This window comes from Alternaria arborescens, assembly GCF_004154835.1.
Source record: "Alternaria arborescens strain FERA 675 chromosome Unknown contig_19, whole genome shotgun sequence".
Taxonomy (NCBI): Eukaryota; Fungi; Ascomycota; class Dothideomycetes; order Pleosporales; family Pleosporaceae; genus Alternaria; species Alternaria arborescens.
In genome coordinates, this window is record NW_021167874.1 from 22,957 (window position 1) to 45,141 (window position 22,185).

A 22,185-nucleotide genomic window follows, 5' to 3' on the forward strand; every position below is an offset into this window, starting at 1 on the left:
CGCTGTGGCTGGCTGAGTGATGACTAAATGGATATGGTGGTGTAATTTCTCGCGACCAGGAACAAATCACACTCGGCTACTGGTACGTTAGCAAGAGCCCCACGAGTGTACCAGAGTAGTAGTATTGCGGTGATGTAGAAACTGCTTCATGCGATGTAACAGGGTCTATGCCACTCCATCCCTTTAGACAATCTGTCCACATCCTATGCCAGTTTTCCTGGCACAAACGGCAATCCCCCGCTCAACCCCCCATCCACCGCCCAAGCCTGCGCATTAACATAGCTAGCCTCATCACTTGCCAAGAACAGCACCGCCCTCGCGATCTCATCCGGCTGCCCTCCCCTCTGAAGCGGGTTCAGCTGCCCAATCTTCTTCTCACTGCCCCTCTTCCTCGCCGCGTCGTATGTCACCCTAGTCATACCAGTTTCGATGAGGCCTGGGCAAACAGCATTACATCTTATACCCGAGCCAGCAAGTTGATACGCGCACGTCTGCATCAGACTGATCACTGCAGCCTTTGAGGCGGAGTAATCCGTAGGACCGGCGTTAGATCGGAGACCTGCTACACTCGCCGTGGCGATAATGCTTCCGCTGGGGTATGGTTTCTGATCCGACGTCTTGAGCATAGCGCGAGATGCGTGTTTCGCAGCGAGGAAGACGGAGAGAGCGTTTGTGCGCAACACGTTCATGAAGCCTTCTACCGACTCCTCCCAGAACACCTTGCCGGATGATATTCCCGCGTTGGCGAAGAAGACATCAAGACGGCCGTAGGTGTCTAGAGCTTCTTGGCAGACCTTTTGTACTGAAGCTTCATCTGCGGCGTCGAATTGCCGAGTGTGGATCTCGGTCGACGGGTATAGCGTGTTGAGCTCGCGCTTGTGTGTCTCGAGGTTGGAATCGGCGAAGTCGCAAACGTAGATTGCGCGAGCGCCATTGCGCGCGAATTGGTGTGCGCTTGCGCGGCCGATGCCTATTTCGGAGTTTGCACCTGGAAGCGATGTTAGACGTAGATGTTGTGCGGGATGTGCTGGGAGTGGTAGGCATACCAGTAACGATGATTACTTTGTCTTTGACGCGTCTACGTACAGTCAGTATTCGCTCGTCCAGCTACAGGCCCGTGCCACGATTCCTTACTCACTGGCTGCCAAGGTCCCCAGCGAGGCTTCTGATTCCCTTCAGACCCTCGAATGGTTTCGGCTCAGGTAAAGGTTCGGAGAGCTCCTTGCTCACCCCTTGCCGTTCGACCTTGAGTTGTACGCTCGGCATGTTGTAATCGTCCTCGTGATTCGAAAAATCCAGTTATGCAAGAGGTCGCAAGATGATTAGTATGAAATCCACAGTCGAGTGAGTTGTCAGCGCTTTGCACGGGTATCAGAGCTGCGGAGTTCAATGCGGAGGTCGCAGAATCTGGGGAAGATACCGAGCCGAGGCAAAGCTATATCTGGATTAGCGTGACAGCATACGTCATCGATACCGCGGCCACTGGTGATGTTAATGCTACATGCATGTCTGCACTCAAGCATCCGTAACAATGTCTGTCGTCAACAGTCCAGCATCAATCGAGCGGCAGTGAAGATTGTGTTTATGGTGTCATGCAACCAAGTGAACACCACCTGGGCATCCTTCGCAATATCAGGACTTCCGGGATCTATAGATGCAGCTTGAGTCATCAAATCAATACGTGGAAATGCCGACCAATCAACAAAGAGTAGCTGAGCATACTTACAGTGAGTAGTGGGATGGAGCCGGCACCTTATCTCAATCTACTGGAGATAAAAGAGAGCATTGGTGAAAAGACGGATTCCTATGAGAGCGAGAATGTTTGGATGATCGTCGCGCATGATGTGTAGGTGTTTTAGGAGTTGTGGATTTTATTCCCAAAGTAGCTAAGATATAAGAAAAGGGCGCTTGAAAGACAGGGGCAGGATGGGGATTTCGTGGAGATTTCCCGTATGTGGCGAAGGGAAAGTAGAGCATGATCGGAAGCTCAGTTCCGCAAAAGAGTAGATGCAATGCTTTTTGAGTATTCGTCCGTACTGGCCTCCGATAAGCCTTGAATAGCATCTGCCAGCTCGACTCATATGTCACTCATCAGGTCAGCAATAGCCTCCTTTCCGTTCCACATCTGACGTAGAACAAGGTTTTCTGGGCCTCGTTAGTGTTTCTCATCTTTCGAGTCAATGTTTTGATCTCGACTTACGCGTCACTTCTCCAACCTGCTCTTGCAGCTTGCAGTAAAGGTTCTCTACCGCCTCCCATGTCGAGTCGCCGAGTTCGCTCTCGGCTAGTAGCTTCCATTCCGCAAATGAGTCAGGCTTGGTGTAAACGATAGCTTGGGCCGTGTAGAACACAATTGGCTTCCTGATGGATGATCCGGGGGGTGGAAGGGTGGGCGGGAGTGCGGAGGTCAATACTGAAAAGGTGTAGTGTTTGGTCGGGTATGAATGGCCATGAATCGCGCGAACCTGGTCTTGATAGCACATCAGTCGGGCACGAGGTGGATTGCGTGGATCTCATTACCGATAATCAGAACCTTCAAAGCTTCAATCGTTTTGATAGAGTTCACGAGCGACGTTGGCGGATTGGCTGGTGCCATTATGCGCATGGTGTAGTGATCATCGCTCGAGGTAGAGTTAGATTGTTCTTCGGAACGTTCCGAATCGGAATAGGAACGTTCCTAAGAACAGGAACATGAACATCAACGTCTCAAAACCATCACAACAGCAATACCATATCAATCCTTGACTTTTGAAACTGATGAAAGTAGACTTGGCTAGATTGTAGCCGAGAATCAAATCATGCATCTTGATCGAATACCTAGGTAGTCACCGGGAAGCTGTTTATCATGATAGGATCATCCTCTCTGCTCTCTAATCTCTATCATGAGTCATTCCGGTCCTTGTCTCGCTTTTTGTAGTGTGCAGTAGAGGTTCTCTACCACCTCTAATGCCGAGTTGCCGTCATCGCCCTCAGCGAGTAGCATCCATTGCGCAAATAAGTCAGGCTTGGTGTGGACGATAGCTTGGGCTGTGTAGACCGGATTTGACTTCTTCGGTAAGACGGAGCGTGGGATGGCGGAGGCCAATCCCTCTTCTTGTTCTTCTTCTCCTCCCCTTGAGACGCTTTAACGTAATCAGAAACTCCATTTCTACGTACGTTCAGAGTTTTCCGCCTGAAAGAGATGCCAATCCGCAAGTAATTGCAAAGTATAAGTCTTTGCACGCTCCACGAAATCGTCGGCTGTACCAGTGCGTTTCTCCCCAGGAACCTCAGCGCAACTAGAGTACGGCTCCCCACAAAAATCGACATTAATGAGTTCAAGGACCCTTTCTTCCAGTCTCTTTGCATTGTCTCCAGAGAGAATATATGCGAAACCACCTGCCAGATGTACTAGGATGTCATCAACCCCAAACCACATCATGAAAGCAGTCATTTCAAGATCATTCGGTAGAAGCTCTGGGGGAAACCATACTTTTCCGACAATCTGGAAATACTTGCTTGCCTCACTGACCTGACGGAGGACAAAGCCGTAACTGTACGCTGTAGGCACGATCCAATCATTGACATTTATTGTCGCGCTTGCAAGTGCGCAACAGGTGTCAGATCGATCCACGGCGTGAATGTACACATACGTGGAATCTGTGGCCCGTTCTATCCTCCACACACTTTCTGATGTGATCTGGAAGCCACCTTCCACGATTTGTAACTGCTCCTGTTCTGACTGGTTTGCTAGATGAACTAGGTCCTGGTCCGCAATTTGTGCTGTGGTAACGGTTCTCTGACGGCGAGAGTCAATCCCTGATATTACTTCCTCCGCATCCGAGCCAACCCGAAGCATGTAGAGGACTAGCTTAACAAGCTCGCCTATCTCGTTGAAGTTCAGCATAACCTCTTTCGCTAGATCATAGCTAGACTTCTTATAGTCCGGGCGAAGAACACCATCGATGGTGGCAGCTGCCTCAATCAAAACTCCATCCAGCGTGAATGTCGTACCTTCACCCCAGTTCGTTAAGGAGAGGGTGCCGTACACAGTATCCCGCGGATCCTGACAATGTCGGTCTTCGCACATGGTAAGCATCTTTGCTAAGAACAATTGCTGTCGTTCGGACGTCTCATGAAGAGTAACTGCTCGCTCGCGGAGCATGTCTTCAAATCCAGCACCGAGACCTGAGCCTCCGTCATCAAGAAAGCTGAGCACATCAGTCCATCGCGCTCTACTCAAGTAATCTTTGCCAGCTTCTAACGCCGTGAGTTTGCGCAGTAGGATAGGTGGCTCTTTGCCTGCCGCAATGTCATCTCGATGCCGGAAAACCCATTGTGTTTTTGCATCGACCCACCAGAAAAGGATTGTGGGAAGCGAAAGCTCGTCAAGATCGCATAGGATGACTATTTGACGAGCAACAAACAATTCCTGCAGGATCCAGATCCGCCAGAAATACGGCCGTCGAGCGAAAGCATCAAGAGCCTCATAAAGTCGTACTATGTCCTCGTCTGCGAGGGCCTCCAGCCAGTGCTCACTATGCCAGATTGTCCAGCCTTTCTCATCTGTCCAATCACGACCTCCGTCGCTGAAGACTGCAGATGATTTTCCGTGTGAAGCCAAGTATGTATCGAAACTCCTGAGGGTGTCGGCCATGAACTTGCTGTCATCTTCATGCATGCCAACACAAGATAGTACGCAATCCGCACGACTGAAAATCTCCCCCATCATTGCGACTTGATAACTCTTCTCGGTATCATTAGTTTGATCGATACAAATTGCGTCCACCCAGTAGTACTTTGCCGTCTTAAAATGGGCTAATTGTCGCAGCACATTTGCACAATTCTTGCGTACCGTCACCCGTCTACGGTCATTGCTTCTGTCCTTCGCATCCCCGTTATCGCCGTTACATATTGTAATATTTTCTTCGGACGCGGAATCGCCCCATGTATACGAAACCGCATGATAGGCTGGTGCGTCAAGGAATGGAACAGAGATAAGTGAAATTTGAATGTCAGCGACGCCTGCCTCACCACAAGCGAAGACGATAAGCAGCCGAATGTGCGTCGCAGGGTTGGGAAGGATAGGGAGGAAGCCCTCGTTTCCGGTATTGATCTGCATGTGATTGGGTTTGGGTTGTATATCATCGGTGCCGCGTGTTTAGAATACTACGTTTACATAGATCATTGAACTTGATGTTTGGTGATGACAAATTCAAGCCCCTCGATGAGCAGATCCATCACTGCGCTTGACCAACGAAAATAAGCGAAGCGACAAGGCGGCCAACGGCTCGGAGAATGCGATTCCCCGAGCCTTCAATTTCCCGCAAGCCAATAAACTACGCCCATTAACATCATATCCTAAGGCGATGACAGAAGGAAGAAGTAAGCTTCAGTTCGGAGTGCTTCAGGATCTTAACAATACCCAGCCTTCCCCTAGGTAAGTTACTTTTAAAACTGTAAGCCCAGGAGATCTTGCACGGTCACGTGGATACTCCTCTAGCCAATCATTCCACTTAGGATCCATTAGTTTAGAGGAGGCGAGCGTTTCTAGAAATCCATCCTGGGAACTCTCGATAGTGGGACGTAACGGTATCACACCAAGAAACAAGCGTCTACGCTCGTCATAAGAACGGAGTGGAAATCTCAAAGAGCCATCAACCAAATATATGCTTTCGAGTACCGAAATGTTCTTGAGTGCCGACATGATTGAGTGAGTTTCGTCGATATGAAATGGCTTCAGTACAGGGGGATAGAGTTCCAGTAAGTGTCTGATTGCATGCACACGGCCGTTTTACTTTATATCTTAGTTGATCGACTGTATTTGATTATGAGGAGACAGTCCTACTTAGGAGTCTTGGAGGTCAGCATTACCGGCCGTACTCTCTAAAAAGGTCCATACAATCCCTTCCGATAGCTTGTTTCCAGTCCTTCCTAGCTTTTGTAGCCCGTTCTGTGCATTGATCACTATAGGACGAAGAGTCCACCAGTCCAACATTTGCATAACGTAGCCTCCTTTTGGTACTGGGGTGATAGTAATTTGTCTCCAACTACTATTCTCCTCTGCCGTGCACTTAAGTCTTCCATCACCACCATGGCATATGAACTTAGATGAGACGCAGTTTCGGAATCCAAACCAGCCTTGAGTTTCTATACACGTCCACAGGATAGATCCACGACCGCTAGGCGGAGCTAGTACGATGTTCCCATCAAGCAATGTAAGTACATTGCCGCATGAGATAGAGCGAATGATGACGGTGGATCCATGTGAAGGTACCCAACTTGGCGAGGCGTGATCTTCCACGAGGTCCAAAGTAACGTTTTCGGTAGTCGTGGTAGGTGTATAGATGCTAGAATCGTCTAAGTCTGAGACAGACACAGCATTGGGCTGATCAGTGTCCTGAGAGACCATGTTCGACGATTAAAGAGCCGTCTTAACTGCAGCGTTGACAGATAGAGCGAACGCGCTCAGGTCTGCGCAAAGTCAAGGAATGAGTACTCTGTTTCACAACCAAATTATACCAGGTACTTACCCAGTTACAAAACTGGCCCGCTTATCTTAGTCGTCGTCGTCGTTGTTGTGAATCGATACCGGTGCTGCCGCGGGGCACCGGTACCTAGGTGGGGCACTTTGCGGTAGTTCCTGCTGGCAGTGTGGCGCATGCTTTGTTACAACTGCGCAGGAGGGGAAGCCAATTTCGCTAAGCGCTGTAGCTTAAAAGAGCTAGGAAGCGCTATTAGAAACGTTCAACCACTGCATGCGGACCCTTGAGCAGCATCCCGCTACCCGTGTGTCTTGTTGTTCCTTCGTCTTTGCTGTAAGATAGCGAGGAAGTATCCTTTCACGATCTGTAGTAGCCAAGAGTGTCCGCCCTCTCCCGACCACGTACACCCTTTATACGTATTATCTAGATTGCATTAGCGTCTCTTGCCTCTTGGGCGGAAGGAGTCCTTTCACTTATGTGTGACTCTCCCGAACTTGTCTCATGACAGGAATTACTTCTTTTTTTAAGCGGTTCTGGAGTTCCAACCTGATAGAGATATCTTCGAGCTTTGTAGCATGCTCCAGAAGCGCTTTCACTTCGAGTTCCGACAGGCTGAGTCGGTATGATACTGTTGTCAAAAGCAGCGACTTCAGGACTGTGACGTTCTTCTGTTCCATAGCAATACCAATCGGCTTGCCCCAAAGACCCAAGTCCTTCGCTCCTGCGCGCTCGTTGACATCTATCAGGTTATCGTTCAACAGACGCTGAGCAACAGCATCCTGGGACTTCGCAATAGCATAAGACAACGGTGTAGGCCCGATGAAAGTCTCCAAAAGCTCATCGCGATATGGTTCACGTAACCACTTGAGACAGCAAAAGGTCTTCACGACTGGATGAATAGGATTTCCGGTCCCATGCATAGTGAGATACCAGTTCGAAAAAGCTGGACGGTACGTATCTAGCAGATATCGGACTGCACCAACACGGCCAAGTTCGATGGCTCTATCGAACAGTTTGCAGAAGCTGGCTCCCAAAACATCGATCGCTGACTCCGGAGTTACATATCCAAATCGCCGGGCGGTTGGAGCATGATCCAGAGCTGACCAATGAGATGATCCGGAGATTCGTTGCAGACTTTGCCCTGTTTGATTAATCTGAGTAAGTTATTCGAAATAGGGAACTGCATGACTGGAAGTTCCGCTAAGTGTGTCAAGACGTGTGATTTCGCGTAGTGTTGGAAATAGAGGTCATCCATATTTGGAAGGACATGCCGCTTGACCCTGTTTGAGAGGGTCTTGGGAACATTGAAGTCAGGCTTCCTTTTGGATCTTACGCGTTTCAAGATTATGGCTTGAACGACTTTGTTGGAATTCGTCATGGACTTGATGATGTGAGAAGGCGCAGACCCTACGTCAAGTGTAGGCAGACGAACGGCAACCTCATTTCCAAAGATACCGTACCCGAGGTAAGTAACGATGATCGATGAAATCATTTCTTTCGCATCATCCATTGTGAAGTGAACCCATTCTGAGATGGTTGGAGATTTGGAGCTCTCTTGAAGCAAGAACTGATTTACACTTAGGTGTATTGTACGTATTGTCTGTTCCTCCTCGTCAACAGTAATGAGACAGCCGCATGTAGCTAGTGTTGGGTGAACGCTGTTGAAGACTTTGGAAGGATCCCATGCTGTATCGCCGGGTGTCACGCTAAGAGCTTCCCGCATCTCGTGTGCTGTGAGTGGCCGTCTCGCAGCTATGATGAGCTTGAATGTATTTGACTGTAACGATCGCCCTGGTGCTTTCGCTTGCTGTAGTATCTTATCGTAGATCTCAAAGAGATCTCGCGGGAGATCGACAAGAGCTTCTCGGATGTCGTGATCTGTTTGCATCGCACAAAGCGACTGGATTTGCAGAGCTGCCCAGAGGAACATGTGCTCTGAACCTTGTGATAGTGCGTCTTTGATTTCGTCGATGATGTCGGGATCGCCTACACGCAAGGACTCGTTTAAAACAGCGGCTTCCAATTGCGCTGTGATAAATGCCTCGATGTCCGGAGTATTATCAGGAAGTCTAACAGTCTTCGCTCTTGGGAACTCGATGACGAAAGACTGAAGGTTTGCTTCAAGCTCTAGGCGGCGAGAGAGACAGGTGCGTATGTCGAATTGTGTTCTCATAAGTTCCAGTTGCTCGGTGATTTTCTTCCTTTCAGAGGAGGAGCACAAATCCAGGCCGTCAAGTACGATGTACATCCTGTGTCTGGGAGGAACAACACGATGCATCAGATTGATTAGTCGAGAATAATCATCGGTACCAATAGCTTCCGTCTCGACTAGGCGTTGTGGAAATAGGCTGATGATCTGGCGTATGAGGGCACCAATCACTGTCCTTGCAGCCAGACTTTCAGGGAGATCATGTCGGCAGAAGAAGTATGCCAGTCCAGAAACTTCAGGATCGGCGCGTAAGTTGAGATCATCAACCATGTTTGCAAGTATGACAGACTTCCCATATCCAAGCTTGCCAACCAAGATGAGTGTCTCGGGGCCCGACCCTTTTGCCCACTCAATGTACTCAGGCATCTGCGCGTACAAGGACGTGTTGCCAGCTTTCCGGATTTGTCTCCAGGTGGTCTCGTAATCATGAGTCGAACACCGATCCAACGTGTTCCGAAGAACAATTTGCTTCTGTTGCTGAGAAGCGCTCTTCGAACTCAGGTTCATCATGGCTCTGAATCTCGAATTAAGGTCGGCTTCCGTTTCGATTGTTCCCGCGATAAGTGTCGTAATTTCTGCTTGAATTGCTTTCGACCAGATCAGAAGATTAGATCGCGCTTCCTTGATATCAGAATCATCCAGTGATGATGTGAATTTCCCTAACGCAGACTTCTGGGCGTACTGGTGGTGTCAGAGACATATCTGAACAACGACGATAAAGAATTCGATAATGAAAGTTTGTAGTGTTTCTGAACGGGGATACAGCAATGCCAAATCTGAGTGCTGTCTTGTCGATTGGCCGGCTTCCATGAGAAGGAGTGACAAGCTCTCCAGGTACGATGCACGATTGGTAGTCGCCTGGAGGTAGCACGAAGTCAGAGTGAGTACAATAGAACAAGATGACCTCACCATATGGTCTCTTAGGTTTCAACAATAAACCGTAATTTGGATGAACACAATCATGGAAGGACGTACCAACAGACACGTGCGCACCACTGTCCATACACCACAGGCGATCAAATTTTGAGAGCCGCCTACAAGAATATCGCCGAGCGCAGCAAATTGTTGCACACCGTGGAGAAACTTGGTAAAACGGGGTCCGAAGCAACGTCCTCCCGCTTTCTGTGAGACATCAATCTCTGCTGTGATCCGCATGACATCCTTTGTACTTGGAGGAGAGCTAAGCGACTGTGCGCGCTGGTTTCGAAATGCGACTTTCTGGGTATCTGAAAGGCTGGCCTCGAACTGGGAAACAGCTTGAGCCAACCGAATCTCAGGCTTCAGAGAACCAGCCCTGGAAGAAACCAACGCCATGAAGGGCACGAGACATGAGCAAAAGTTGGACGCAAGAAGGCTACGAGGGAATTCCAGGGAGGAGAGTGAATGTCGTGTATTGTGGAGTGCCTTCACGGAGCAGAGGAAGCTGAGCGACCGTATAGCTACAGGTGAAGTCTGCCTCGTGCGGCTGAGGGGTGTATGGTCACGCTGCATAATACTGACGATGGGCCGCGGTAAACACATGCTTCCGTAATATGTTCCACCATGCTCACTGGCTAAGTTGTCCACACTTACCTGAATATCCAAACCCTACATGCGTGTGATGAAAGATTCAAGAATCTGTGATTTGACAAATTCAGGAATAGTTGAGGCAGGCTGCGAATAGGATTCCTCTTTCTAATTTAATGCGCGGATGATCCTTGAACTCTGCAAGATAGCTGTGGAAAGTCTGCCTGTGACTCAGCCTTGGGTTAGGACAATGGTGGCGTCCCATAGATGTGTCTCGATCAGGCTCCAAGGTACATTATCGATAAGCTCTGAGCACGTGCCATATTTGTCTTCCCGAAGACGCTTTGGGCCTCAAGCGCAGACCAGCTCTCGTCTCTACAAAGGAACATCAATCACCGCGCTAAGTCAGTCGTCCTCTATCAAAGCGCAATAACACGCATCTCCAACATCTGCATCACCTACCATCCACGAGGTCCCAATACCAAACTCCTCCGCACCCGCGTCCGCACTCTCCAACCCATCAACCACAAGCTCTACACGCTCTTCTTCATCCTCACCATCACCGTCGTCAACACCCAGCATACCACCGTCAACGCGTTCATGTCTGACCTTCCCCTTGTTCGATACTTTAATCCTCTGCATGCGAAACGCAAGCACAAACGGATCCTTATCGCCAATGTCCTGTGTCACGTTCCGACCCTTCTCAACACCTATATCTGGACCAGCTTGAACCGGCGCAAAAGCTGATGTCGCATCAACACCGAGATGAAGATGTATGCCTTTGCTCCGTGCATGTCTGATCGTTCCCTTGGCCCCGTATGCGATCTTTATTCCCGTGATCATGTACAGCTTTGTATCCCATAGCCAATTCTTGTTGTCCTGGATATATCGTTTGACATTTGTAGAATCAAGACTTTGCTCGATGTACTCGGTGGTAGGTTTGAAAGACACAGTCTCAATCCTTTCGCAGTTCCAAGTTTCTGTAGTTCCTTTAGAGATTTGAGTGTTGATGTCTCCGCCGATGCCGAGGATTTGCATAAGGAAAGAGGTCCAGATGCCGATGGTGTATGTTTTTATGTTGTCAAATTCGAATACATGGTTTCCTCGGGTGGAAGGGGGTGTCGATTGAGTGGTCGGTCTGCGAAGCGTGGTTGTTCGATGATGTTGCCTAGCCTTATGAACGTCTCTGGTGGCGTGTCGCGGGTTGGCGCAAGGAAGTACTGTAACATGTTTTGATGGATGTGAAGTCCTGGATATCAATGGCTCCATGATGTTACCCGCAATATATACTTGTCGCTTCTTGGGCTGTAGATTATTTTAGTAACAGTGTAGCGAACGTGAAGGTGGGCAGGCTGAGCGCGGCTGAGATACAGGCAGGCTGCAGCCACCACCACCAAAAGCCTCAATCGGACTGCGGACTAGCCTGCGATTCGTTCGACCCGAAATATCGCCGCCATCTTTGCAAGCCATTTTGGTTCGACAAATGAGCATTCTGATTCATTCGCTTACATCGCCGGATTGGTAGATATGAGAGGCTATCAATAGCGCAACGATAAAACAACCAGGCTGTATCAGATCATATCGGTTGCGGCTCTCCAGAGGGCTTTCGCACTCCTCTTTTGGCAGTCGATCGATATATTAGATCCAACATGAAGGCCATCCGACTCGTACTTTAGATACCCTGGCACTTAGTAAAGCATCACTATCGTTAGCCTCATTTTTTGACTATTTTTTTCTTTCCTTCATAATGACGGGTTCAGCCAGATCCATGGGCCACCAAATGTACAACATCCGTACGTTGATCGCTCAAGTATCTCTGCAGCATGAGAATACCACCTACACATCTCCAACCCACGCGGGCTCCGGACACGATCACTTTTCATACTCTCATTGGCATGATATCGTTGAGCGTGCTTGGTGGAAGCGGTGGGAATACCAAAGCTCTGAAACGCAGCGAAGCGACCAAAGAAAGCACAGATGTATCCCGTTCGAGGATGATTCTTCCTCATCGCCGAATAGGCAGGCCACATTCCGCGAAACGTTCCAAAATGAGTTTTTGGGTAGGCAGCGAACATTTCAGTTAGTGTACCATGATGTCTACTAGGAATCTCAGCTAACGTATAGATAGCATCGCGGATGAATGGTTTGAGAAGCTTGAGGCCAAAACGCTACCTCTTTTCAAGAAGAATAAAGACACTCGTGTTACGACTCGTTCCCGTCCTAAGCCGGTTCGTGTTGCAGTCTTAGACACCGGCATAGACCCAGAGTGCTCTTTCAGAACTCGTATTAGGGGCGGCAGGAACTTTTGCGAGGGAGAAAAGCGAGGAAATTTCTGGGAAGATGAGTCGGGCCATGGCACAGCAGTCGCATATCAAGTTGCCCGCATATGTCCGAATGCCGAAATTTACATCGCCCGAATAGCTCAACGTACGGAAGAAGGCGACACAATGGTACCCGATAGGAACGCCATAGTCCAGGCGCTAAAAGTAGCCAGCGAGGAGTGGAAGGTCGATATAATCAACATGTCTTTTGGTTGGGAGTTACAAGACGACGACGACGGAGTGGAAGAAGCACTGAACGCAGTAGGAAACTTGGGACATATTCTGGTCTTTGCCCCCTCAACCAACGGCGGAGCGCTAACTGACATCCTCTTCCCGGCTCGACACCGCGACGTCATTGCAGTGGATGCTGTGGATGGCTTAGGAAAACCATTTTCGAATACTGGATCCACAGAATGTGGTCGCAAGCAAGAACGTTTCTCAGCCCCTGGTCTTAACGTTGCAGCGCCGTATAACACTAGAGTGACTGGCAGTTCTTTTGCGTCCCCAATCGTTGCTAGCGTCGCAGGCCTAGTCCTAGAAATGTTTCGAAAGGAAATTCCGGATCTGAATGCAAGTATCTACAAGCGCCTTGGGACGAAGGGGGTCATGGAAAGCATTTTGAAGCTATTATCAAAAGAGGTGGAGGGTTTTAATTTCCTGCAGCCTTGGATCGAGCTCCAAACGGGGCACAGTAGGAGGTATTTCTGTGAGCGCATTATCAATAGCGTTATAAGACCTACGTATAAGAGGATAGGTATGTCGTATATGGGAACGGTAGATACACATGGGTGGAGTCCGACGATAGAAGCAGACTAGGAGGATAACGTGATAGGATGGAGGAATACTAGTGCATGGTTGTTGAAAGAGCTGAAGGATTCGGCTTCTTATACATGACACCCACACGATGTCAAGGTTATGGTCTTTGTGATGAGTAAGATGCATTCTGACGCGCAAGTGGAAAAATGACCACTATCGATAAGCCTCGCGCACGTACCACCGCGGCCCTTGTTTTCCATCAAGATTCCAGCACCCGGCCCGGGCGCAAACCATCATCGCATCCTCTGCAACTTGCGCACCCTCACCCTCACCCTCACCACCCACACACACACATACACACCCACACCTCAAACACCGCAACCTCCCCAAACCCGCCAAATACCTCAACCATGTCATCCTACCAACCCCAGCAAACCACCACCGCCGACCAAACCGCCAGCGCCATCGACGCCACAGCCCGTACCGTCCACTACAAGTGCGGCGACTGCGACATGGACGTGCCTCTCAAGCGCGGCGAGCCCATCCGGTGCAGGAACTGTGGTCATCGTGTGCTTTACAAGCAAAGGACTAACCGGTAAGTTATAACACATTTCTTCCATGTGGTGTGTCTGTGGTCTAGGAGGACCAGGGGCAAGGCAATGAACAAGATGAGAGGGAGAGGGGGGGTATGCGCGTGTTGAGAGGAGATGAGCAGGGAAGAAGTTTGGGGTGGAATGTGGTGGTGGAATGACGGGAAAGAGGGAGAGAGAGAGAGAAAGAGGCACAGACGGAGTTCTTCCAAGCACACACACACACACACACATGCATCTACACGCGGAAGAGCACAGAACGGCAATTTCCAAGTGGAACAGCAACAGTGCCCATTTGCAAAAACTCCAAGATAACAATCACTAACATATACCTAATCTAGTATGGTCCAATTCGAAGCCCGATGAGAAACAGCGATACAAGCTTCCTTCTAGTTGGAAAAGATCACGTGAATCACAGTTGCAAAACGGGGGGGGCGAGCGACCAAAAAGAAATGGACGTTGTAATACAGCGGAGTAGTTGGGATTAGGATGGGGGAAGCGAAAACGGAAGAACGTTCTAAAGCGTTCAACATCACAAGACTTGAAGAACAGGGGCGTTGGTGTGTTGTAGTCTTGTGCAACAACACGAGAGCGAGTTGTTCCAGAAGATTCAACGGGGCGTAATGGCATATATGTATTCACATATCGTCAGAACAGACGTACAGACAGACAGACAAAACAAGCGATCAAACTTTGCCAACATGGGAGAGGAGCCAGCCAAGAACGAACAACGAAGTTATCATACCAATTATTTTTCTTCATTCAACTCATAGAACTAAGCAAGCATCAGTACAAGGAGTTCAGTCTGCCGGAGCAACTTCTCGCCAAACACAAACTGCAAGGCAAAAAAAAAGGCGTGTATATAGCCATAGCAGAATGACTCAAGTCTTTTCTCTTTGTCAAGTCATCAACAATCCCATTTGCATCATCAATCACAAAACATGAATTCACAAATTGACAAATACCTCTCTTGCCACATCTGCGTTTTACCTGGGTAAAGAAGAAAAAAGCTTTCATTTCTTCCTTGTGACGCCTCCCCGCCATGATAATCTGCGCGCAATGCGCGAACACTTCCTGGTAGTATATCTGTTCTGATATGATGGTATCCGCCACAGCCACAGCCACAGCCAGAGCATATGTCATGTTCGTAGAGGAAGAGAACAGGGCATGGGGCAGTCAGTGGGAGAAGAGGACGAAAAAGACAAAGAAACCTCGTATGCCCTCTCTTCCTCAAATCGAACGAGCCCACTATTGCTTTCCTGTTCGAAGAACACATAGTCCCCCCCCCATGAACAACGCCCCCTCCCTCTTCCTCTTCTTCCTTCTCCTCCCCACCGCCCAACGACGACAACGACAACGAGGCGTCTACGACCCCCTAAACGCATCGAACCTCTTGTACGTGTATCCGATAAATGGCAAACTCGTCGCATACTCATCCTCATTAGCCGCCTGCGCAGCCTGCGCCCGATGCGCAGCAGATGTATCTTGCTGGTCAATCTCATCAATAGGGAAATACTGCGTATCAATGTTACTCTGCAGCTTAGGTTCAAACGGCGCGCGGATACGGCGGAGACCGTCCCAGGCGACGCCTCTGAAGAAGGGGTGTTGTTTGATCTCGTTGGCGCCGCCGATGCGACCAAGGCGGTGTTCGGCGTCACATATCAGACTATTATTTCAAATGTCAGTATTCGGGGGTGGTGGTTCTGAATGCCAAGCCTGGGGCTCGGGAACACAAGGCGCAAGTGAGAGAAGAAAAGACATACCGGCGAACAAAGTCCTCAGCCTCAGCACCAAGTTGCTGGTCAGGAGGGAAATGCAAGTTCCTCGGCCAATCAACAATCTTGCGGTAAGTATCATGCGGCTCCTCAGCGCAGAACGGCGGCCAGCCAATCAAACACTCAAACATAATCGTACCCACCGACCACCAATCGCAGCTGTAGTCGTAGCCCTGGCCGCTGAAAATCTCGGGCGCAATGTAATCAGGCGTACCGACGGTCGAGTAGGCAAGCTGGCGACGAGACTTACGCCATGTGTTGATTTGGGTACGGTTGCTGACAGTGAGTTGGATCTGGTCGAGATTCATGGATTGTCGGTTGTCTCTGTTCGACTTGTGGGCGCCGCCTGCGAGCAGCTTCTTGTAGTAGCCTGCGTCGTGCTCCTTGTGGAAGCCGGTCGAGAGACCGAAATCTGTCAGCTTGATGTGGCCGCCTCGGTCGAGAAGAATGTTGTCGGGTTTGATGTCACTGGGAAGATTAGACTTGTACACTGAAGCTCGCCAGTACTTTGTTCTTACCGATGAATGAAACCAAGCTTGTGGACTGCTTCTATCGCAAGCGTGATCTCGGCCATGTAGAAGCGCGTAATGTCCTCGGTAAAGATTTCGTACTTGATCAGCATGGTCATCAAGTCACCACCTGGCAGAAACTCCATAAGCATGTAGAGGAACGTGTTGTCCTGGAAGGTTGTGTGTAGCTTGACAACCCAAGGACTGTCGGACTCGGCGAGAATGTCACGTTCTGACCGAACGTGGGCCAGCTGGTCTTTTTTGAACTACAACAAGTCAGCCCGATACTTGAGGTGATGTATTGTGGATACTCACCATCTCCTGCTTGACAAGCGACTTGAGCGCATAGATCTTGCCGTCGTTGCGCCGTTGGACCAGCTTGACCTCTCCAAAAGCACCCTTGCCGATAATCTTGAGCGTGGAGAAGTTGTCGGGCTTCTCCTTTGTCCGCAGGAAGCGCAAGTATTCGACTTCGGCACGGCGCATGCTGTCTTCTTTGGATCGTTTCCGGCTGTCGGAGAAAGAGGGCTCCTTCATGATGGCGTCGAGTTCGAGAGCTCTGCAGGCAAGTTAGTCGTGTCGGGCAAGGAGAGGTGGGGTGGTTTGACCTTTGATTCCGGTCGCGTGCCCGCTGTACGCTGTCCTTGAAGAAGGTGTTGATCAGACTCTTGGAGACCATGGCCTGCTTGTCTACGTTCTCCGAGTACTTTGTGGGGTTTCGTTGGGGCGCCTCTTCGTCGTACAGCGAGGGGCCCTGGCGGGGCCCTGAGCTGCCGCCCTGGCTTCCATAGCCGTAGCCTCCTCTGTTGTCTGCGGTACGGGGGCGTCCGGGGTTGGGCGAGCCTTGTCGGCCGTACGGGCTTCCAGAGCGACCGCCGCCCGAGAGGTGTTGGTGCGAGAGTTGTTGGGCGAGGCCATTGGCACTCTGGTCGAAGCGCTGGCTGCCTGGCGCCTGGAGGTTGCCCTGCTGCCCTTGGTACTGTGCCTGCTGGTAGGGGTTCATAAAATAGCCGCCGCCGCCATTGTAGCCATTGCCCTGCTGGGCGCCCCAGACCTCTTGCTGGCCGGCCTGGTTGGGGTATACAGGTTGCGGGAATGTCGAGGGCGTCGTGGGGAATGCTCTGCCCGCTTCCTGCTGGTACTGGTTGTTTCGGTCGCCGCCGCCGAAGCCAAAGTTGAGCTGCAGGCGGTTGCCCTGCTGGTTGTTGTTCATCGTGGGCGAGTCGTTGTACACGATGTACTCGGAGGGGAGTCGGGGGGAGTCGGTGTGCGGCCGTGGATCACGTCTTGGAGGTTGGCTCAATAGCGGAAGGAGGTGCGAGTCTGGGCGGTCGAGACGGTGTTCGCACTGCAGAGGTTTCTTCAGTGCAGCGCTGGCAAGGAGAGGGAGGTGCTGGGGACTGCCGCAGTAGCTCGGTCAGGGATAACTTTAGGGTGCAGCAGGGGCCACCACAGCGGGGAACACTTCCAACACCTCAATGTGTTTCAGACACCCGGCCAAGTCGACGCATGTGCTCATTCCCGTGTTGGCTATTCACTTTGCTTGTGCCGCCGCTCCGCATTGAGCTAGCACGGCACGCGTCCCGTCTATGGCCACGCCGCTGCTGAGCCTCCAAACCCCGGACTCGAGTACATGAGCCTATCGATAGGAGCCTCACCGACAATCCACGACAAGAGGCACGTGTCAGGATACATGGATCAAAGACAAGACAGTCACGTGAAGACAAAAACATAACAACGTCAACCATCATCCATTGAACCATTATAGTACACAACCACAACAAGGTACTTTGCATCCGCCAAGGCGAGTGGCTATCCCCATACTACCATCCACCCATCCAATGCCAGGCCGAAAGCCAAACAAGGCCCGCAAAATATACGCAAGACCAAGCCCCTTCAACGACAACAACACTGATGATACCACGGACGGGTATAAAACAAGTCGACGACAAAAGTCTGCCGAGAAACAAACATCCTGGTTCCGCAGATCGGACCAAGCAAAAGGTTATACTAAGACAATATGTGAATATGTAAAGGGGTGAAGAGAAGTAGTATGCGTGTGATCGTGAAGCCCATCGTGGGTAAATGCGGTAGCGGTAATCAGGGGACCGTAAAACGCCGATGATGTAAAAAAAAAAACGTCCGGAAATACGATACGTTGATACCGAAGACGAGCTGGTCGAAGAGTCGAAAAGCCAAAGAGAAGATGATCGTGTATAAGATGTCGGCATAGTCATTACGCAGTCGCGACCAGGTTCTTTGATGCGCTCATAGCCATTATTGCGTTGACCTTTTTACGTCGGGCAACGACCTGAACTTGTACGTGTTGGCAACATCACGTCGTTCATGCGCTTGTGGCCATCAACGCCTTGACCTTTTCGCGCTCAGCCACAATCTCAGCTTGTAGTTTGCGTGTCTGACGCATAGCCTCGTCCCTGTTGAATCGTTAGTACTGAGCCCTCATCAATAGTATTCATAACATAGACATACCTCTCAAACTGCAAATCCGCAACCTCCATCTGCGCCAAGTTCATCCTACCAACGACCTCCTCCATCTCGTGATCCGCATCCCTAAGCGCCTTCTCCAGCTCCTCAACTCTCTTCTCTAGACTCTCCGTCTTTGTGGCTTCAGCAAGACTCATAGCGGGTCCACTGGAAGTGACATCCAGCCTCGGGGATCTCTGCGAGAAGACCGGACTACTTGGCAGCCTAGGCGAGAACGCTGATGGGGAAAGGAGACCGGATTTCACACGGCGAAGATGGTTTGTGTGGCTTTCTTTGATAGCCTGGACCTCGTCTTCGTGACGAGCGACGGCTTCTTCGGAAGACTGTTGAGCGAGCATGACTTTGTCTTCGGCGGCCTTGAGACGCTTCTCTAGCTGGATAATTTGCTCGGTGGACCTGCGCTGGTCCTGCTCACCGCGCATGATAGCATCGGTGAGACGACTCCTCAACGCACTGTTAGCAGTAAGCTGCTGCTGGATCTTCTCAGACAGCTCATCCATGCGGGTAGCTGCCGCGAACAGCTCTTTGCTAAGCTCTTGCTCCTTGCCCAAGTGCTCAATCTCGGACTGTTGAAGCGCACGAGCTTGTTTGCGGTATTGCTCTGCTTCGTTCTGTGCGTAGTCGCGTTCGGCTTCTGCGTCAGAGATACTCTGCTTGAGTAAATCCAGTGTGCGTTCTGCTTCGGCACCGGCAGCACCGAGTGAGTCTGCATCGCTGGATTCGAGCTGCTTGACGCGAGCGAGTGAAAGAGCATGCGTAGTTCGTAGCTCGTTGTATGCCTTATCCAGAGCCAGAGGTTCGTTTTCTATCCTTATCTCCGGGATTGAAATGTCGTGTTCGCGGAGTAATTCGCGAAGAGAACCAGTCTCTTGCTGTGCGCGGTCAAGGTCCATTCGTAGACCCCCAAGACCCTTTTCGCACTGCCATTTTTGCTCGAGGGCTTCGTCGGCGCGGCGACGTAGATTGTTGACTTCTTGGCGGAGACCGGTGACTTCCTTGTGGAATGCGGTCCGGCGAGGGGTGAGGTTCAGGGCGGCGTCTCTTTCGGCTTCTACTTCTTTGATGCGGCGCTGGAATTCTTTTTGTTGTAATTCTTGGCGATTCAACAGGAGTTTGAGTGCCTTGTGGAGCGCGTCTCGCTGCTCTTCTAGTTCTTTCATTGGGTTGGTAACTGTTGGTGCACCAACCGGCGATATGTCGCCTGACCTGTCCTTGACCGAGTTGGACCGTGACAACGAGCTCCTCTTCGAGTTCAGGCCACTGCGTGCGAGTGAATTCGAACGTGTCAGACCGACGCGCAGGTTTGGCAAAGGGCCAATGTCTCCTTCTTCGGCAATGGACTGGAATTGCGCGGGTTGTGGCGCCTGTTGCTGCTGCAGTCGTTGCTTGACTAGAGACTCGTTCTCAGTTCGCAACTGTTGGATCTCTTGTTGCATGCGCGTAGTCTCGTATACAAGCTTTTCTGTATCGGCTGCATCGCCTTCGAGCACTTCGAGGCGCGCCCTGAGCTGCGGTACCACTTCGTCCCGCAAATTGTCAGCCTCGTTGCGATGTTTCTCTAGCTCATCGCGAAGCGCAGTGAGGAGATCCTCGAAATTTTCTTTGACCTGCCTTTCCTCGGCCAGGCGCCTCTTCGCATCCTCGAGTGACATGGAAAGCTCTTTGACCTTGGGCGTTTCCACCATTGAGCCCGCTCTCGACTTGTCGGTGACCTGATCCTCGAGCTGCTGTACTTGCTCTTCCAAATCTCTTCGGCGTCGCAGCTCCTCCTGTAACCGCTCTGCCATGCGCACCTTTAGTGATGCTCGCTCCTGCTCTGCCTTTCTCCGTTGCATCTCCACTTCTTCAAGCTTGGCTTCGGGATCACTGATAGGAAAGCGTATCGAGCTCGTACCAGAATCTGAGTAATAGTCACTAGTCCTTCGGTTGTCGGGCATGACACTCTCGCTCGCAGCCTTCCAGCGTTCAACCTCGTCTTCTAATTCCATCTCTCTTTGGATAGAAGCGGCAAGTTCAGAGCTCACCTCGCGCAACTCGCGCTCGAGCTCCTCTACGTGAGCATTCATCTGGGGCGAGGACGATAGAAGTGGGGTTCCAGGAACGTTGAAATAGGAGCCGAGTGAATTGGCAGCGGGTATGTCCAAGCCGTTTGGTTTCGATTTTGATGTGGGCTGTTTGTAGCGTGGAGATTCAGGTGACGAATGTTCTGAGAAAGCGGTAGCCGGCGACTCAGGCCCGTTCTGAGGACGCGAGTTCCAGCCAAAGAAGGAAGTGAATCCACCTCCGCTTGGCGACTTGGGCTTTGTGTTTTGTCTCGCGAGTGAAGGCTCGTCGGGACCGTAGTTGTAGTCGTCCATGAAGTCCTCGGTAACACCGTTGAGGTCGAGTTTAAGGTCTGGCGGTTGCGAGTTGTTGTTGCTATTATTATTGTTGTTGTACAAGGGCATATTCGGCATAGTAGGAGATCGAGCGTGTGCTCCCCGGATACCGAAGGCTTTCAGTGCCTCGGTCTTACTCTGTCGTTGGGGGGTGATGCCGCTGACCGATCGATCATGCCGCGCGGCAGACGGGACAGAGGGGAGAGCTTTGTTGGAGCCTCGCTTTGCGACCGATAGAGAGCTTGCACGAAACGACTGGGAGAATCGGCGGGGCGCGGCTGCCGTCAGAGGCGTCCTTCCATGGGGGTTGCTGTGTTGTGTTAGTGAGTGTCAAGGAAAGGAAGGCGCGCGTGGCGAGGAAGAAGTAAACACTCACTCGTCGAGGTTCCGGGGCAGGAAGAGGTCCTCGTCACTCAACGGCGGCGAAAGGATATTGTCGGGGGCGCGTCCTCCTTGAGTAGGGGGACCAGAGTGCTTATCAGGGTAGACTGTAGCGATTGACGGTTCTCTAGATTGTCGATCGGCAGCAAAGCGACCAACTACGGGAGAGTTTGCAGGTAGGGGCTTCCTGCGTACCGGGGACTGGACGGCGACAGGCACAGCTTGGGACGACTGGGAGCGAAAAGCAGCAAAAGACGATATGGCAATCGAGGCCAGGGACGAGCCCTTTTGGCGAGGCGGCGAGGCGTTGTTGGGAGGATGCGCGCCCTCGGGGGACGCTTGGACTGCTTGCATATTATCGTATTATTCCCCCGCGATAGACATGACATGCACAAATGATGAGCGCAAAGAGAGGTGCAGAGTCAGCCAAAGTCGGTTGTTCGAAAAAGGGGACCCGCCTAGCGAGCCCAGGCACATGTGCCGGCGAAGGGGCGCTTTGGGGTTGAAGAGCAGATCGCGGCCCTGGAATTGGTCAAATCCACGCGCTCATCCGTCAGCACCTGGCTGCGATGGGCGGTTCGCGCTGCTCGAGTGGAGCGAGCCGCGCCAGGGGGGCTGCGTCCGGCGCTGCAGGTACACTTTTTAGCCGGCCAATAAGCGCGGCAGACTAAGGGGGCGGTTCTTGGACGATGTCGTCGAGGTTGCGATGCTGTATGTGATTCGGGAGCATGTTCGCCCTCAAAGTGGATGATGATTCCAGAGTCGCGCGCTCCGATTGACGTTGACGCTGA

General features: G+C 51.1%; 11 protein-coding genes across 11 annotated transcripts; 2 read left to right on the forward strand and 9 right to left on the reverse strand.

The window, feature by feature from the left end:
• Positions 1-203: 203 nt before the first annotated feature.
• Positions 204-1,266, reverse strand: AA0111_g7909 (hypothetical protein; the record flags this gene model as incomplete). Its single annotated transcript, XM_028654298.1, has 3 exons — positions 204-988; positions 1,047-1,078; positions 1,139-1,266. The coding sequence occupies 3 exons, from the start codon at positions 1,264-1,266 to the stop codon at positions 204-206; spliced, it is 945 nt and encodes a 314-aa protein (XP_028504470.1).
• Positions 1,267-2,077: 811 nt separating this feature from the next.
• Positions 2,078-2,596, reverse strand: AA0111_g7910 (hypothetical protein; the record flags this gene model as incomplete). The annotated part of the gene is made up of 3 exons (XM_028654300.1): positions 2,078-2,145; positions 2,201-2,470; positions 2,521-2,596. 3 exons carry the CDS (start codon positions 2,594-2,596, stop codon positions 2,078-2,080), a joined length of 414 nt encoding a protein of 137 aa, XP_028504383.1.
• A 552-nt stretch (positions 2,597-3,148) lies between these two features.
• Positions 3,149-5,101, reverse strand: AA0111_g7911 (hypothetical protein; the record flags this gene model as incomplete). Its single annotated transcript, XM_028654301.1, has 1 exon — positions 3,149-5,101. One exon carries the CDS (start codon positions 5,099-5,101, stop codon positions 3,149-3,151), a length of 1,953 nt encoding a protein of 650 aa, XP_028504350.1.
• A 726-nt stretch (positions 5,102-5,827) lies between these two features.
• AA0111_g7912 (hypothetical protein) lies at positions 5,828-6,391 on the reverse strand (the record flags this gene model as incomplete). The annotated part of the gene is made up of 1 exon (XM_028654302.1): positions 5,828-6,391. One exon carries the CDS (start codon positions 6,389-6,391, stop codon positions 5,828-5,830), a length of 564 nt encoding a protein of 187 aa, XP_028504352.1.
• Positions 6,392-6,937: 546 nt separating this feature from the next.
• Positions 6,938-7,384, reverse strand: AA0111_g7913 (hypothetical protein; the record flags this gene model as incomplete). Its single annotated transcript, XM_028654303.1, has 1 exon — positions 6,938-7,384. One exon carries the CDS (start codon positions 7,382-7,384, stop codon positions 6,938-6,940), a length of 447 nt encoding a protein of 148 aa, XP_028504351.1.
• Positions 7,385-7,521: 137 nt separating this feature from the next.
• AA0111_g7914 (hypothetical protein) lies at positions 7,522-9,180 on the reverse strand (the record flags this gene model as incomplete). Its single annotated transcript, XM_028654304.1, has 1 exon — positions 7,522-9,180. One exon carries the CDS (start codon positions 9,178-9,180, stop codon positions 7,522-7,524), a length of 1,659 nt encoding a protein of 552 aa, XP_028504354.1.
• A 1,404-nt stretch (positions 9,181-10,584) lies between these two features.
• AA0111_g7915 (hypothetical protein) lies at positions 10,585-11,448 on the reverse strand (the record flags this gene model as incomplete). Its single annotated transcript, XM_028654305.1, has 1 exon — positions 10,585-11,448. The coding sequence occupies one exon, from the start codon at positions 11,446-11,448 to the stop codon at positions 10,585-10,587; it is 864 nt and encodes a 287-aa protein (XP_028504353.1).
• Positions 11,449-11,926: 478 nt separating this feature from the next.
• On the forward strand, positions 11,927-13,316 carry AA0111_g7916 (hypothetical protein; the record flags this gene model as incomplete). The annotated part of the gene is made up of 2 exons (XM_028654306.1): positions 11,927-12,239; positions 12,304-13,316. The coding sequence occupies 2 exons, from the start codon at positions 11,927-11,929 to the stop codon at positions 13,314-13,316; spliced, it is 1,326 nt and encodes a 441-aa protein (XP_028504356.1).
• A 350-nt stretch (positions 13,317-13,666) lies between these two features.
• On the forward strand, positions 13,667-14,212 carry AA0111_g7917 (hypothetical protein; the record flags this gene model as incomplete). The annotated part of the gene is made up of 2 exons (XM_028654307.1): positions 13,667-13,851; positions 14,188-14,212. 2 exons carry the CDS (start codon positions 13,667-13,669, stop codon positions 14,210-14,212), a joined length of 210 nt encoding a protein of 69 aa, XP_028504355.1.
• A 999-nt stretch (positions 14,213-15,211) lies between these two features.
• Positions 15,212-17,343, reverse strand: AA0111_g7918 (Serine/threonine-protein kinase; the record flags this gene model as incomplete). Its single annotated transcript, XM_028654308.1, has 5 exons — positions 15,212-15,512; positions 15,610-16,089; positions 16,140-16,396; positions 16,446-16,689; positions 16,739-17,343. The coding sequence occupies 5 exons, from the start codon at positions 17,341-17,343 to the stop codon at positions 15,212-15,214; spliced, it is 1,887 nt and encodes a 628-aa protein (XP_028504358.1).
• Positions 17,344-18,474: 1,131 nt separating this feature from the next.
• Positions 18,475-21,748, reverse strand: AA0111_g7919 (hypothetical protein; the record flags this gene model as incomplete). Its single annotated transcript, XM_028654309.1, has 3 exons — positions 18,475-18,565; positions 18,621-21,323; positions 21,390-21,748. The coding sequence occupies 3 exons, from the start codon at positions 21,746-21,748 to the stop codon at positions 18,475-18,477; spliced, it is 3,153 nt and encodes a 1,050-aa protein (XP_028504357.1).
• Between the last annotated feature and the right edge of the window lie 437 nt (positions 21,749-22,185).